Genomic DNA, 15,612 nt, shown 5'->3' on the forward strand with positions numbered 1-15,612 from the left:
CCGTAGTGTGTGAAATAGCACCGCCCCACAGTGGCCTCTTGGGGACAAATTTCTCAGCACACTTGACGCTTCTCAGAATCTTAGCAGCGTGCATTTGCATATAACCTTATAATTTACTACTGAAATACAGAGTATTTGCTTTCCTAGAGCTCTCCACGCCCTCAAAGCAGACCGCGAGACCTTTGCCAGAGCAGCATCCAATGTAGGAAGATCAGATCACCCGTGAGTTACATTTTCCAGGCTTGACAGCGGGGATTTTCCCCAGAACAGTGATTTTGATTTACACCCTTCTCCTTCCACCACCTAATCCGGACTTAGACGGTGACACTGCCAAAGGTCTGCGTTGAACTTTCAGTCTTTTCCAGAAGACGAGACCATCAAGTTTGTGTGCTCCACGAATGAAATGGAAAGGGGGAGGAATGGGCGGACAGACTGACTGCAGACTGGGGCTTAACTTCCGGACTGCAACGCAAAACTAAGTGGAAGTAAAAGTATCTGACCCAGTTCACTTCAGGGATTAGTGATTTTCGTCGACCTTGGTCTACATCCCGAAATAGCCTGTCTTTCCTACTAGTTCTCAGTGTGAAATCATCCTTACAGCCAACAGACTCCTCCTGAGGGATGAGGGCGCCTCCAGGAAATGGCTTTAAAGAAACCAAGCAATTAAAAGAAAAACTTAAAAGCATGAGGACCCTTTGATGTAATGCAATCTATATTCTTTGATAAAGTTTTGCTTCCCTGAAAGAGTGAAAGAAAATAAATGAACACACCACATCACTGCTTGTTCTTGTAGATACCTTTATGGTCTTGGAAGACTGGAGTATTACATATAATCCCAGCAAATCAGAGCACAGAGCATAGCACGTGCACACACCCCGCGCATGCATTCATACCAAATGTCTCCTCTAAAAGCCTAGGAACTCTGTGCTGGAAGAATGGATGTATTTCCAGATTATTCACCAGAGATGGTAATCAACTCCCAGATGAAAACTCCAGGGTATTTTTTTTATTTATGCAGTTTAGCTACAATAACCTCAAATCTATATACTGTGTTCTGAAAGCAAGATGAACACCATTCCTGTGTAACATGCTAATCTTCAACAGTGGTGGTGAACCCATGCCACAGTGTGCTGTTTGCATCACTGAAAGCTGTAAAAGGTTCACCATCAATGAATGTTCGGTAAGCTGAGGAGCTCCATAAAGGCCTATGTGGGAATGTTCATCACTGCCTCAATCTGTTTTAATCCTCCCTTCCGTCTGCCTCTTTACATCCTTCAATCTCCACCTATTTTTCTGATAACTTTCTCCTCAAAAATCATGATATATACATATAGTGGCACACACCTATAATCTCAGCACTCGGAAGGCTGAGGCAGGAGGATCATTGCAAGTTCGAGACCATCCTGAGCTCAAAATGAGCACAAGGCCAGCCTGAACTGCATAGTGAGACCCTGCCTCAACAACAACAAAATCATGGTACGAAACATTGGTGTTTTAAATTTCAATCTTTCATCCCCCTTAGGTATTTTGTCATATCTTTTCCATTTTGAAAACCAAACTGGCTCCCCATGGTCCTACTCATCTCTCAGACTAAACTCTAATCTCAGCTACTCAAGAAAACATCCAAGCTCTACTTGAAGTTCAAAAGGACCCAGTACCCATGAAAGACAGAAACTTAGCATAAAAGATCTGTAACAGTGGCAGGAAAGTTCACTGCTTCACAGAGCTCTTCCTTCTGCGGTACTGGGTGGCCAGGAAGTAGACCTCTGATGACTCTTTCCTGCTGGCCTCAGGTTTTATATTTCTTGTGCTCTGGAACTCCTCAGTCAGTCTCTTCTGTAACCAATGGCTCCGACTTCCAGCCCAAATTTTACAAAGCAACGTTCCACCAGGGTGCAGAATGTCTGGAGCCATGTCCAGAAGGGTCAGACACATGCTGATGAGCCTGTCATGATCAAGGTCCCGGATCCCTGTGGCATTGGGTGCCATGTCGCTGAGAATCACATCTGCCTTCCCACCAGGAAGCAGCTCCATGATTCTCTGGAAAGTCTTAGGGTTAGTCACATCAGCAGGGCACAGAAAAGTTGCTCCTTCCAGAGGGTGGATGTGAAGAAGATCTACCCCAAGCACAAAGCCAACAGGAGAGCTGGGATCTATGAAAGAAACAGTAAATGTAAATTCTCCCACAAAATTGTATCACACAAACTAACGGAATAATGTCAGGGCTGATTAAGAGAGCCAGTGTGCAACCATGCATACTATCTAAACATCTTATGATGATCTGCAGTGGGGGAAGGGCAGTCAGCTAAGGACACGAAGGTCCAAAAAGGAAGTTGTTATTCTAGTCATCCTGAGTGACAGGTGAGTTGGGGCCACAGCTACGACTTCTAGTTCCCATTCCATTGTCATTTTGTTACCTGAGGTTCCCTCTCTGTGGGCTTCTTCTGAGCAGTCTTTTACATAAAAACAAAACAGAAAATGACCCACTGGGATTAAATCCATGAATCCATCCTCCAGCTTAATCCAATTCTTTTCAATGCAGAAACTCAGAAATCCAGAGATGGGAAATGAAGCACAAAAACTGATAGCTTGTGCATACTTGAGGGAAAGGTTATAAAAAGATGCCAGTTCCACCTAACTTTGAAACAAGACTTCCAGTATATAACTGCACCCAAAGCTGGCTTTTGCCAGGGCCCACCACTTCCCTCCACTGAGGAGAACCTTAGCTCTGATGGTGAGCCTCAGGTTTGGTAAGCCTCCAGGTTGACTTAGCTATACTGTCACGGAAAGATGCGAATATATATCATCAGAGAAATAAGCAGCTCCTTTAAGACCAATAGCTAACACTGTAAATATAAATTTAAAAAACTGGAATACATATTAGTGCTATACTGGGTGATATGAGTTGACCTTTTTTTTTTCCTTTGAGATAGGGTCTCACTATGTGGCCTAGGCTGCCCACAAACTTACAGTGATCTTCCTGCCTCAGCCTCCCAAGTGATGGGATTACACGATCAAACAACCATGCCCCGCGAGATTTTAATTTTCATTCTGAATTTCTGTTTTGCCTTTGTGACTGTGTGGAGCTGGGGATCGAAGCCAGGGCCTTGTGCACCCTTGGCAAGCTTCTACCACAAAGTCATATGCGCAGTCCCTGTTTTTCATTTTGAAAAAGTGAGTGTTGTTTTTATCATTATTCCTAAACCATCACCTCAGAAGTAGGTACTTCTGAGAGTGACTCAACTTCTCCATATTCCCAAGAGAGTGCAGCTCGCTAGCATCCCCTCAGCCTCACAGTGATCAGAAGGTGCTGATGGTACTATGGAGGCCCTACCTGTACCTGTGGCATTGACCCTCGGCACTGCCACCTGACTCCAAGCCCCAGGAGCTGCCCCACAGTCCAACACCCGGAGGCCAGGTCGTAGAATCTTGTGCTTCTTGTTGATCTCCAGGAGTTTGAAGGCACTCCGACAGCGGTAACATTCCACCTTGGCAGCTTTCACATAGGGGTCCTTTAAATGTCGCATCAGCCACAGGTGCTCAGTGCCTGTCCGGCCCTTGCAGTGCTGTGCAGCAGTGTGGAACCTCTCATGACGGAGAGCACACAGCAGTTTCCAACACCTAGTGTGAGGAAAGGGTGCAAGCAGGCTAGCATCACACTGATGAGGTCACAAGTCCAGGAGTCTCTAGCCCAACCCACTCATTTTTAGAAATGGAGCAAAGGCCCAAAGAGAGGAGGTGGTTTGACAATGCCCTGCTCAACTCTGGCCCTCTCAAACTCATGTTTCCCAGGAATACGGCTGTAGTTACAGATAAGGTCTTCTAGCAGATAATTAAGGTAAAATGTGATCATTGGGGTAGGCCCTAATCCAGTTCAACTGGTGTCCTTTCTAAGATTAGGACACAAACACAGAAGGATGGCCACATAAAGACACGGGGAGAAGATGGCATCCAGAAACCGAGGAGAGACCTCAGGAGGGACCAACCCTGCCCACATCCTGAAGGCACATCTGCGCCTTCAAGCCTCCAGAACGTGAGAAAGAAATGTCTGTGTTTAAGGTGCTGGGTCCGCGTTGCTTCATTATAGGAACCTAGCAGCTGACAGTGTACAGGTTTCTGCTTTCAAGAAGGGCTTTTTCTCCCCCTGAAGGTTTCTTCAGAAGGAAAACTCAAACATCACCTCATTTATAATGATCAGCGGATTCCCAGTACTGGTTAACAGTACTGGCATTAATGAAAGGAATATTCTTTCCTTGTCTGGCTGAAATTCACACTGTGCTGGGGGTGTTGACGCATGCCCGTAATCCCAGCACTCAGAAGGCTGAGACAGGAGAATCGCCGTGAGTTCGAGAGTAACCTGTGGGTTACACAGTGAGTTTGAACTCACCTTGAGGTCAGCCTGAGCTGCATAGCGAGACCCGCTAACAAAAGCCAAAACAAATTCTCACTGTGTTCTACAAGACTACAAGAAAACCCCAAGTCTGCGTTCGGCCTCAGTTACCTCCCTTCACAGACCCTGTGATTCCCGAGGATAGGCTGCGACCGGGACCCATCGCTCGGCTTCACGTCCCGAACCCCGGGCCAGAGTGGGCCAGAACCTCTTCGTCGAATGAAACTGGGAGACCCAACTTCACCCGTTTCCCCGCAAGCAAAGCAGCATGGGTCCAAATCACCCAGCCGTGAACACCACCTCCCGTCCCGGCGCGCCACCGGAAGTCCCTGTCCCACTTCCGGTTCAAGGCCCGCCCCTTACAACCCCGGAAGCTGCGTACGGGTGTGGATGGCGCGCGACTTGTTAGCCAGAGACTGGGAAAGCCCGGGACTGGGTGATTGAAAGCGGGTGAGCGTGGAGACAGGGGGTCTGGAGAGACCAAGAAGTACCAGAGGCGACCCAGGGAAGGGAGATGGGATTGGAGCATTCCAGGCTCGGAGGTTGGAGGAGTACCAGGGAAACAATAATAGGGTCAATCAGTGGGTCAGGGTGAGCTGGGCCAGAGGTTGTCTGGGGGTGAGGGTGGGGGTCGCGAATGGGGAACCGGTGTCTGGGATCCAATACTAGGCACAGCTAATGGATGTCCAGCATTTACCAAGTGCCCACTGTATGCATGGCTGAGCACTGCCACACACTTGGATTGCCTTCAGCCCTGTTAACAGCCTCTATTTACGAGGCCGCGTGGTTAAGGAGCAGGATTGCCAGCACCCAACCCTAGGCACCAGGGACTTCCTTGAGGACCCTCTGATTTACCCATCATCTGTGGACATATTAGACATTGGCATCCTGTACAGCCAGGTTTAGTTTCTCCCCCTGCCTTACAACCTTGGGTTAACTCAGACTGAGCTTCAGCCTTCTCTAAAATTGGGGAAAGTAAACCTTCACTCTTGTCAGTGTTGGGTCTGTCATGAAGGATAACTTGAAAATACACTGGCCTCCTGTATCCTTGGGTTCAGCATCAATTTAACGTGTATAAAAAAATCTCAAAAATAATTTATCAGTGGTGATACATTTTTATCATTCCCTAAATGGTACAGCATAACTGTTTACATGACATTCACATTGTATACAAGAGGATGTGCATAGGTTATGCACAAATGTTACAGGATTAGGGGCTGGGGATTTAGGTCAGTGGCATAAGCACCTGCCTTGCAAGCAGGCGGTCCTGAGTTCGATCCCTGGTACCAATAAAAAGTTAAAAAAGTTAAGTTAAAATGTTACAGGATTTTACTTAAGGGATATTGTTACCAGAAAGCAGGGTCCTGGTACCTTAAGGAACTGATTCCTCACTTTCTTGGCCCTCAGTTCTTTGTGTATTTGATGCAAGAATTCAGATAAGACCACATAGGCAGTACAGAAAAATAGGATTTTTTGTGAAGTACCTAAAGAGATATTTACTCATTCTAGCAAGAATACAGGCAGTCGTAGGAAGACATCTACACTGGATGGGAGTTTGTGTACATTTTTATGTACCCAAGAGTTAGTCACTCCTGGGATCTAGGGAACTGGGGTAATCAGGATGCTTCTTGTGTTTTTTGTTTGTTTGTTTTGCTTTGCTTTGTTTTTGATACCAGGGATCGAACTCAAGACTGCACGCTTGCAAGGCAGGCGCTTATGCCACTGAGCTAAATTCCCAGCCTGCTTCTTGCATTTTCACTTACAAGTTACTTAAAAATCACAAAATATCTCTTTGTATTTCCTCAGGGGCTTTAAGCATGTAAGAAATTTAAAAAGATAGATTATTAATTTAAACCGGGTCCCAGACCAACACAGGAAGTTCCTTTTTTTTTTTGTCTTTTTCATTTTTATTGGTACCAGGGATCGAACTCACGACTGCCTGCTTGCAAGGCAGGCGCTTATGCCGCTGAGCTAAATTCCCAGCCCCAGGACGTTCTTTAAAGAACATTTCCCTTTCTGATAACTGTGCTGTGGGCTATGACAGCCAGGAATGCAGTGTGCCTTGTTCTGGAGTTAGATAGCCAGGTATCAGAAGGAATGTGCACATTGCATAACCTTAATATAACATTGTGCTATGTGGGTTTGCTTTAGATTGCAAACCTTAACAGATGATCATAACTGCATTATACACTGAAGCTTTTCTTTAATTATCTGGTAATGCATGCTGTTTTGAACACCAGCCTTCCCCTCACATCCCAATCCCTCAGGCATACTATTGTCTGCTAATAACAGGAGCATCTTCAGATTTTGGTATCTGAGGGAGCCCTGGAACCACACTCTTAGAAATACAGAAAAGCAGCTATATATAGTTAGTGGTTAGTAAGGGACTGTTGCTAGCAGCAACAGGTTTGGAGTTGGGACGTCAGGGCCTCAGGTACAGACAGGTCATTATCAGGACAGATAAAGCCTCAAGGGAAGCCCAGCCCCAGCCCACTTGCCCTGCCTGACAACCCCACCATAGGCCTCAGCTTGGGTCCTTTTTCTTAGACACCATAACCTCCAAGAAGGATCCCTGGTTCAGAATCCCACTCTAAACAGGTATGGTTCCTCAGGCCAAAACTAGATCCTATCTCCACCAGGGCCTGGCAAAGGCACCACAAATGCATGCCCACGCACTTGATCTTTCTCTGATCCATGAACACCTGTGGGATCAGGAAGCCGCCCCTCACCAACAGTAAGTGCAGAGTTGAGATAGGCCTTCCTGTACAGGAAAGCAGAGCTGCCCATCTGGAGCTGGGCACTTCCTAAAACTCTGGGTGTCTGTTACTGCAAAGTCAGGTCCCAATGGGCTGGAAGGAGCCCCTGTGAATGAAAAGAACAAGGCTACAAAAATCACAGTAAATTGCATGGCTGTCTGGGGACTAGCCTGCCCTGCTTGTGGCATATAGACTTGGGGGTCCTAAGGTAGATACAGAGCAACAAGTCAGCCTTGGGAAGGTTGCGCTGTCCTATATAGCCAAGAGTACCAAGTGGGAAAGGAAGTTGAGACACTTCTGCTGCTGGATGCTGGTGGTGGGCTTGTCTGGCCCAGAACATAATTGGTTCAAGGGTGGTTTTGTACCTGCTGCCAGCCAAGCTGCGTGTCACAGGCCTGGGAAATTATCACTAGGTAATTTCCATCTCCCAGAGTGCATCTTCTTCCCAGCAGGCCACCATCCTGCACTCATGCTGCACCCACAGCTGCCCATGCTCCCCTCGAGGCTGACCCTGCTCTTCCACTTGCTCACAGAGTCCCAGGGAGCCATGGGTGCCTCCAAGCTCTACTCCTTGGTGCTGGTGCTGCAGCCTCAGCGCGTGCTGCTGGGCATGAAGAAGCGGGGCTTCGGAGCTGGCCGCTGGAATGGCTTCGGGGGCAAGATACAAGAAGGAGAGACCATCGAGGATGGGGCCAAAAGGTGAGAAAAGGGTGGAGGTCTGGCCACCGAGCCCACCTGGCAGGGCATGAAGATGGGTATAAAGCCACGTCCAAACTTAGAGCTGTGTGACTTGGAGCATATATTTAACCCTTGAGTCTCTCCCTCCCATACACACACACTGTTGCTTGAACACAGGCACTTGGTACTGAGTTACAGCCCCAACACTTTTTTAATCACTTATTTATGACAGGGTCTAAGTTACTAAGTTTGTCCAGGCAGACCTTGAATTTTCAATCCTCCTGCCTCAGCCTCCTAGAGTGCTAGGAATATAAGGCTGCTCCATCACACCTGGCTGAGCCTCTACCTTCATCTGCAAAAGGTAAATAACCTTGCCAACCTACCTCTTAGAAATATTGTGAAGAAAAATGAGAAAATGCATGCAGAGGACTTGGACCTGCCTAACTTACGGAAGTACTAAACGTGTTAGCTGCTCCCACACGGTGGTGGCTGTTTCCAGGATGTGTGTGGCAGGCTGCGGTGCGTTACAGCTTCAGTTGCACAATGCCAGCTTCCTCATGTAGCTACAGAGCTCATCAGCAATTTGATTTCCTCACTTTTTGGAAAACTCATGGTCACACTTAATCTAAACTTTTGGCACACACAGCTCAATTCTACAACCAGTTTCCCATGGGAAGGAGCTGAAGCTCTACAGAAAGGTTGCACAGCTTGCCCAAGATTACACTGTCCTCCAGATATCAACCTCTTTCCCCTGTTTGCTCCTCACAAGCTTGTAGGGATAAATAAGGTTGTCAGTGTAAGCACTGCAAAGCCCTGCACAAAAATAGTTCTTATTATTGTTGTTCCAGTTGTGTCAACCTTAAAGCCACTTTCCCTGAAAGATAACAAAATCCCAGATACAGAGAGAGGCTCCCAGGGAGGAGGGAGGCTGGGACACTGCAGCCTAGAGGCTTTCTTTTCTTTTTAATTCCACCTATAGTCAAAAAAAAAGTATGTCTTATCCTCTGGTGGTGGGTATTTTGAGGTACATGTACAGATAAGATAATGAACCCCTTACTACATAGTAGGGTTATCTCCCACTTTTTAATTGCTGGTTGATTTCATAGGGTATGACAGAGTCACACCTCAATATGAAGGGCCCAGGCTGAGCACACATTTGGTCTCATTTTGGCAGATTTCAGGCACTACAGACAGCCCTGTGCCAAGGTGGCACAGTGTGGGGAAAAACCCATCTGGTGAGTGGGCACTCAGTCTGACTTGCTGAGGTGTGTTCAGAAATGAAAGTGGACATGGACAGGTGAGCCAAGGCCTGGTTTCCCATCTTTTTTGCTAAGACTATGGTTAGGTCGTGAATTTGTGGAACCCTGTACTCTGCGTTAGACTCAGGGACAGAGGGAGGACCAGGTCTTAGCCCACATGCACAGTGCTGGCTGGCTTAGGAGAGGTGAGCAGGAGAGAGGTCTGCCCACACCCAGGGGTCTGGATTCCAGAGAGCAGAAAACTGGGCACAGGGGGAACTCTCCAGGGTCCTGGCAGGGTCATGTCCTTCTCAGCAGCACAGATGCCAATGCACAGGGGCTGTGCAGAGAAGTGTGGAAGCAGCTGAGGGTCAGTAGGAAGGCCCAGTTCCAGCTGCCTGTCCTGCTGTTGACAAGTCCTGCTGTCCCAGGTTCCCCTCGGCACTCCTGAGGTGTTTGCTATGAACTGTGTCAGGATCAGGACAATGTCCTGCTGCCCTCTTGCAAATATTGTTCATTTCTGGCTTGAAATAAACATGAGAAGCCATTGGTACAAACCCTCTGGGCTAAGCAGGATGATAGTTCTCCCTCTGACTAAGGAGATAGGAGATAGGTATGGTGCAAAAGGGGAGCATTCGGGGCTGGGGATTTAACTCAGCGGCATAAGCACCTGCCTTGAGTTCGATCCCCGGTACCGAGAAAAAGAAAAAAAGAACATGTTAAAAAAGGGGGGGGGGGGGCATTCTCAAACAGAACTGGCATCCATCCTGGCTGTGCCTCCTCCATTTCCAGGCCACCCGCTCACCTGCGCTGTCACTGCCTTTCCTCTGCAGCCCATGCTCTGCTGGCTGACAGGCCAATGCTATACTGTCTGGGCCCTCCCCCTCCCAGCCCAGCACTTGTACACATTCATATGAAACCCTTTTAACAGGTTCCAGTGCTCTTAAAATCGCCACCTGGGGCAGGGGATGTACTCAGTGGCACAGCATCTGCCTTGCAAGCATGAGGCCAAGTTTGATTGCCAGGGCCATTGCTAGGTCATCAATTTTTAGAGTCCTCTGCTCTGTCCTGCACCCTGGGGCTGTTGCATACCTACTCTTCCCAGATTCTCACCTGGGAATGCACACCCCACCCTGGCCTTTGTACTCCCCCTAGAAGCAATCTCTGAGGCCGGAACTCCATTTAAGTCAAATTTTTCCTGCAGTGTAACACACGTGTACAAAGGTTTCACTCCCTTCTGTGAATTTTAAGGAGTTCCCAACTAATCAACATGCACATCGAATAACAGGACAGGTGGCCATGGCCTGACTGACACAGCTGAGGATCTGGGCCTGGCCTGAAGTGCCAGGTACATGGCCTCATGCTGAGGGACCCCGTGCCTGGCTTCTTCCCAGTGTTACATGTGTACGTGGCCATGTTTATTCCTCCTCACTGTACAAGACTCCTGCACAAAACATACCCCGTCTGTCTCAGAGGTATTGGCAATTTGTAGCTGGTGCAGGGCGTGCAGCATGTGCGTTGGGTGGATCCACACCGTGGAGGGAACCTGCAGCTGCAGGGGGCTGCAGGAGATGCTGCTGAGCTGTCTGCAAAGCAGCAGTGCTGACTTGAGCTCCCCACAGGGTTCCGCATCCCAGTTCTCCTGAATCCTCAGCAGCCTTATCCTTACCAAATCATGGTCCATTGTGCATTTTAGATAGAACTGGCTACATTGCAAATATTTTCTACTCCGCAGCTTGCCTTTTAATTCATGTTTTAGTAAACAACTTTTTAATTTTAATCCCACATATACTTTTTTCCTGATGGTTAACATTTTTTACAATTACAAAGTGACCTGCATATCCCAAGCTTAGGAAGATGCTCTAAGTGTCTCCTAAACAGAAATATGTATCTACAAGCATGTAGAATTGAATTTCCACACATAACAGGACAGCAGGGCCATGACGAGGGCTTGCTTTTGTGCAGATACCTAATTGGCACAGCGCTCACTGAAGAACATGTTTCCTTGTATTCTGCCATCTTTGTCGTGGATGAGTGGAACCACATAGGGTTCCTTCCACCATGCCCAGCTCCTGCAAAGGGCAAGCCTCCCACAGGTGGTAGATGGCAGGGCAGTCGATGTAGGGACTCTGAAAAGCTGACTAGGTGCCGGTGGCTGTATGGAGTCTGGGCTGAGGACACAGTGGTGTTTGTCCTGATCTTTTTGCAGATAGCAGAATGGCTTACGCTTCGTGGCTGTATGGAGAGTCCACATCTCTGCAGCCTTATTGTAAAAGTCTCATGATCCTGAGAGATTCACATGCACCTGTGGGTTGCTCAGAACCCACTCATTGTCCCTACTACCCCAGCTTCTTTCCCTACCTGGGTAGCCAGCCATGGGGCAGGACTGGTTTCCATGCTTCACACACTCTCCTAAGGTAAGGACACGCCTTTGTCCTTACACTAAGGTGAGTTCAGCACCCAGTGCCACACCATGCTTGACCCTGTGGACATTGTGGTGCCACTTACGCTCCTAAGAGGCTGTAGTCAGCCCTGAGGAACTTCTCTATGGGCACTCGGAGACACCATCCCAGAGTGTAGTACAGGAAGCAGTCAGAGTTTCTTTGACAAGAAACCACCATGCCCCTGCCTCTGGGGGATGAGAGGGAATGCGGCTGGCCAAATGCATGGATAACAGAATGCTGCAGCCACACAGGCTGAGACTGGTGATCCCCAACTCCTTGGGGATTAGCTGGCCTATGTGCACATCTGATCAGAGCAGAGCCCCACAGGAGATTCCGTCCCAGGAATCTTGGTATGGAGGACCCCTGTCCCTGCAATGCTCAGCCCAGTCCATCACGAGGCTTCCAGAGGACAATGCGCCTCAGCAGCTGGGCAGATCTAAGTGCCCACCTCCCACAGTGAGGGAAGCCACTGGGTACAGGTGGGGGTTCCACCTCTGCCTAGGGGGCAGGCAGGCACGTGGGGACCTAGAGTTGTGGGACAAGTGCATTTACAATGTGAGCATTATTTTCTAGTTAGCCCCACACACCGACAGCAGGAACACAGAGCCCATTGAGAGAACAGCTAATGCCAAGTCCCAGGGCTTCCTACCTCTGCCTCCTGCACTATGGAGGGTGCCTTCTGCTCTATATTTATGCTTAATTTATTGCTCATCCTGTTTTCCATCTGCCATGTGCATCACAGATACAGCCATTTAGCAAAACTGTAACAGGGTCGTCTTCATCTGTCTAATTATCCCAGCCTGTGAAATGGAGCTTCAGCTCCATCACCAAAGAGATTATTGATATTGCATAGACTGCCTGTACAGCGAGAGGATTAACCAAAATCAGTCAAAACATTGTATCAGTGGGGGACCATATTTAAAGCAAAATCTGCCAGCCTGCTGCCAGACAGGCGGGGGAGTCCCTGCTGAGCACTTGCAGTATGTTTAATTGGGGAGCCACTGCACACCCACCCTAAGTGGAACTCATTTTTTAGGTCAGGTCCAACTTTAATTAACCGTCTCAATGAATGTACCGATTTCCAGGCTGTGCATATGATACCACAGCAGAGAGCAAGCCGAGAACTATTTAACCTAATGTGTAAATAGTGTTTTGTGTATAAACAAAGTAGCATCCTGGCTACAGGCAGAAAAAAAAAAAAGAAACGGTTTTGTTCTAAAGTAACTCAAGATCAAAGCTGGGAAAGATCTTCTTGTATACACCTAGGAATGGTCAGATGTGTTGCTTTATAGAAACAAGCTCATTTAAGGCAGTGTTCAAGCAAGACACCTGACAGCAGGAGAGGACCCCCCCCCCCCGAGTCCCCAAAGTCCTGAGCACACAGTAAGTGGCTCCCAAGGAGCATGGACACCATGTGCACCTAGGTATGGAGGTGGCAGTGTAAGGTGTGCAAATCTTAAACGCTCAGCACAGCGCTTTTCATGAGGACCAGAAGGTTCCCCCCGCCGTAAGAACAATTCAGAGCCAGGCATGGTGGCGCAGGTCTGTAATCCCAGCATGTGAGAGGCTGAAGCAGGAGGATCTCTGGAGCTCAAGGCCAGCCTGAGCTACATAGCAAGACCTTGTCCCATAAAAAATACTTAGCAGTTCAGAAAGCAGTTAGAGGCAGTCAGGGCAGGGCGTGGGAGAACTTGTTCCACACACCCCTCATTAAGTGCAAATTTTGAGGTACAGTGCATTTGTGGTTTCATTAAGGGATGTCCAAAGAAACAAAGGACCCAAAGGAAGATTACTGGAATGACAGCAGGAGTTCTCTGTGGCTGATGGATTTGTTTTGTTTCCTAAACTGTCTACGATGAACATGTAATTTTAAAGACTTAAATTAGCGGCAGCATGAGATGCTTAGGCAAGGCAAGCGCGTCCTGTGCACAGTGAATAGGAGGGCTTGCTCCACTGTGAAAGAGTTGCCGGCCCAGATGAAACACTGTAACCAGAAAAGGCTGCAGCTAAACTCCTCCCCCACCCTGCCCCCTATGGACTTGATTGTAATTCTATATCCCCATCCTTAAGGACCTGTGCGCCAATGAGATATCTGTGCATCTCTAATGGCATTAGGGTGCTGCCCTAAGCTTAGGCTATTTAGATTCCCCCACGCCACGTGTCCGAGGGAGTTCGCCAGAGAGAGTTCGCCAGAGAGAGAGAGACCGGCGCGCCAGTCTCCACTCCCCGTGTCCCCGGAGAGACCACAGCCCGCCCCGGGCTCGGTGCAGAGATGCTGCGCCCCGGGGCCCGCGGCGGCGGGGGGGCCCCCTCCCCGCATTCCCAGAATAAAGCCACCGCTGACCACTACTTTCGCGGCCGACCGCTCCATTCCTCCCACGGACTTCTCTCTCCGCCTCCCCCTTCTCCCAGACCTAACACACTGCCAGGATCCCTTACAGCTCCACGAGCTGCTGGTGTCTCTGAAGAATGAGGGGCATGTGAAGGGAGGTGCCCAAAACGTGTTCAGAAGAGATCAGTGTTCAGAAGAACTGGTTCAACGGCAGAACGTAAGTTAGAAATAAGCCCCTCCTTTCAGAGACACCCTCAAGACCTGAGGTGGTTATGGTCAGGGCACCAGGCCTAAAGGAAGGACATTGTTCAGGCGCAGGGCAAGGGGCCCAGGCTCTAGAGCAAGTGTGGGGGCTCTGGCACACACAAGTTTGCAGGAGACTGTCTACTACAGAGGAGAGCAGGGGCAGAGTCTGAAGAACAGGACCTTCCCTTACTGATGAGACTGCAGACCTACATGGCTTCTCACCATCTCCTAGCCCCTTACCAGAGTCAGGCCAAATTCCAACTCCACCCCCTTTCTTTGGAGTCAACAGTCTTGCCATGTTGCCCTGGCTAGCAACAGGCTAGTCCTCAACTCCTGGACTCCAGCGATCCTCCTGCCTCTGCCTCTGAGTTTTTAAAAGCTCAAATTAATTCTGCAGTTGGGCCAGGTTGAGACCTGCTATTGCCCTCTGGATGGCATCCTCCTGGGTTCTGCAGCCCATATACTTCTGGGCACAAGCACTATGCTTTAGCTGACGTCTCTTTGCATCCCTCTATACAGGGAGCTAGAGGAGGAGAGTGGCCTGACTGTGGACACGTTGCAGAAGGTGGGCCACATCACCTTCGAGTTTGTGGGCGTCCCCGAGCTGATGGATGTGCACATCTTCCGTACTGACCGCGTGCAGGGGACACCCAGGGAGAGTGATGGTGAGTCCTACATCCTGTTCACCACCAGTGGGAGGTGGGGGGGAGCACCTGGTCTCTTGCCTGGCCCATCTCACAGAGACATTAGGCACAGGCTGAGCCTCACAATTGGGGTCACAGAGCACACCACTTTCCTGTTCTGGGAAATAAAGGAAAACGGTCAGCTTAAGCTGTCCTCCAAGATTACTCAGCATCACCTCCCAGAGGCCATTTCCATCTGCGGCAAACACTAGCCTGTTACCTTTATGCCTCTTGATACAGAAATGCGCCCTCAGTGGTTCCAGCTGGACCAGATCCCCTTTGGTGACATGTGGCCTGATGATAGCTACTGGTTCCCACTTCTGCTTCAGAAGAAGAAGTTTCAAGGATACTTTAAGTTCCAGGACCAGAACACCATCCTGGACTATTCCCTGCATGAGGTGGATGACATCTAGCATGAGCTGCTGGTCCCAGCTGGGTCTGGCTGCTGGGCAGCCACAGACTGTCAGTCCAGCTGGGCTCAGGACGCCATGGTCAGGGCTATGTCTTCTCTTTTAGAAGATGATTGGACAGAAAGGGAAATAAAGGTCTTGCTTTTTTAATGGTCTTCACCAGGCACTGGCACAACCCACCCACCCCGGCCCACAGGAAGCCACTACTGTGCTGGGCTGACCTTCCCTGCTGGACAGACATGTGAGCAGGGAGGGGACAAGGCAGACCAGGTCTCTGCCTAGTGCTGCATGTTGCCCTCTGCCACCACCCCTTTTATGGCTCTTCCCCTTTCACAGTAGGGGACACTGAGACATGGTGAAGGGCTCAGGACCAAAGCCCAGGTGTACGGCCTCCCAGGCTTATTCCCTTCACTGCCTTTTCCTTCTCTGGGGGAG

The 15,612-nt window shown here is 49.1% G+C and overlaps 2 protein-coding genes across 4 annotated transcripts; one reads left to right on the forward strand and one right to left on the reverse strand.

Annotated features, from left to right (window-relative positions):
• Positions 1–781: 781 nt before the first annotated feature.
• Mrm2 (mitochondrial rRNA methyltransferase 2) lies at positions 782–4,712 on the reverse strand. Of its 3 annotated transcripts, none has more exons than XM_005003727.3 (3): positions 4,516–4,712; positions 3,341–3,621; positions 782–2,153 (listed from the first exon to the last, which is right to left on the reverse strand). In XM_005003727.3, exons 1-3 carry the CDS (start codon positions 4,551–4,553, stop codon positions 1,711–1,713), a joined length of 762 nt encoding a protein of 253 aa, XP_005003784.1. In that variant the 5' UTR covers positions 4,554–4,712; the 3' UTR covers positions 782–1,710. The 3 variants fall into 3 exon arrangements, with proteins under 3 accessions (XP_005003784.1, XP_003469968.1, XP_013008088.1); XM_003469920.4 differs by having other exon boundaries at positions 3,335–3,621; positions 4,516–4,710; XM_013152634.3 differs by having other exon boundaries at positions 3,335–3,621; positions 4,388–4,670.
• Positions 4,713–4,725: 13 nt separating this feature from the next.
• Nudt1 (nudix hydrolase 1) lies at positions 4,726–15,327 on the forward strand. Its single transcript, XM_003469919.5, has 4 exons — positions 4,726–4,840; positions 7,680–7,845; positions 14,604–14,749; positions 15,008–15,327. Exons 2-4 carry the CDS (start codon positions 7,694–7,696, stop codon positions 15,178–15,180), a joined length of 471 nt encoding a protein of 156 aa, XP_003469967.1. The 5' UTR covers positions 4,726–4,840; positions 7,680–7,693; the 3' UTR covers positions 15,181–15,327.
• Positions 15,328–15,612: the final 285 nt, after the last annotated feature.

The sequence above is a fragment of the Cavia porcellus genome, unplaced genomic scaffold (genome assembly GCF_034190915.1).
Source record: "Cavia porcellus strain 051 isolate PalLab524CR breed Dunkin Hartley unplaced genomic scaffold, mCavPor4.1 scaffold_23, whole genome shotgun sequence".
NCBI lineage: Eukaryota > Metazoa > Chordata > Mammalia > Rodentia > Caviidae > Cavia > Cavia porcellus.

Coding starts and splice junctions, on each gene's coding strand:
- Nudt1 (XM_003469919.5), top strand. CDS start 7,694: ATGGGTGCCTCCAAGCTCTACTCCTTGGTGCTGGTGCTGCAGCCTCAG. Junction 7,846..14,603: donor ATCGAGGATGGGGCCAAAAG/GTGAGAAAAGGG, acceptor CCCTCTATACAG/GGAGCTAGAGGAGGAGAGTG. Junction 14,750..15,007: donor GACACCCAGGGAGAGTGATG/GTGAGTCCTACA, acceptor CTCTTGATACAG/AAATGCGCCCTCAGTGGTTC.
- Mrm2 (XM_003469920.4), bottom strand. CDS start 4,553: ATGGGTCCCGGTCGCAGCCTATCCTCGGGAATCACAGG. Junction 3,622..4,515: donor CTATCCTCGGGAATCACAGG/GTCTGTGAAGGG, acceptor TCCTCACACTAG/GTGTTGGAAACTGCTGTGTG. Junction 2,154..3,334: donor GGTCAATGCCACAGGTACAG/GTAGGGCCTCCA, acceptor TTTCTTTCATAG/ATCCCAGCTCTCCTGTTGGC.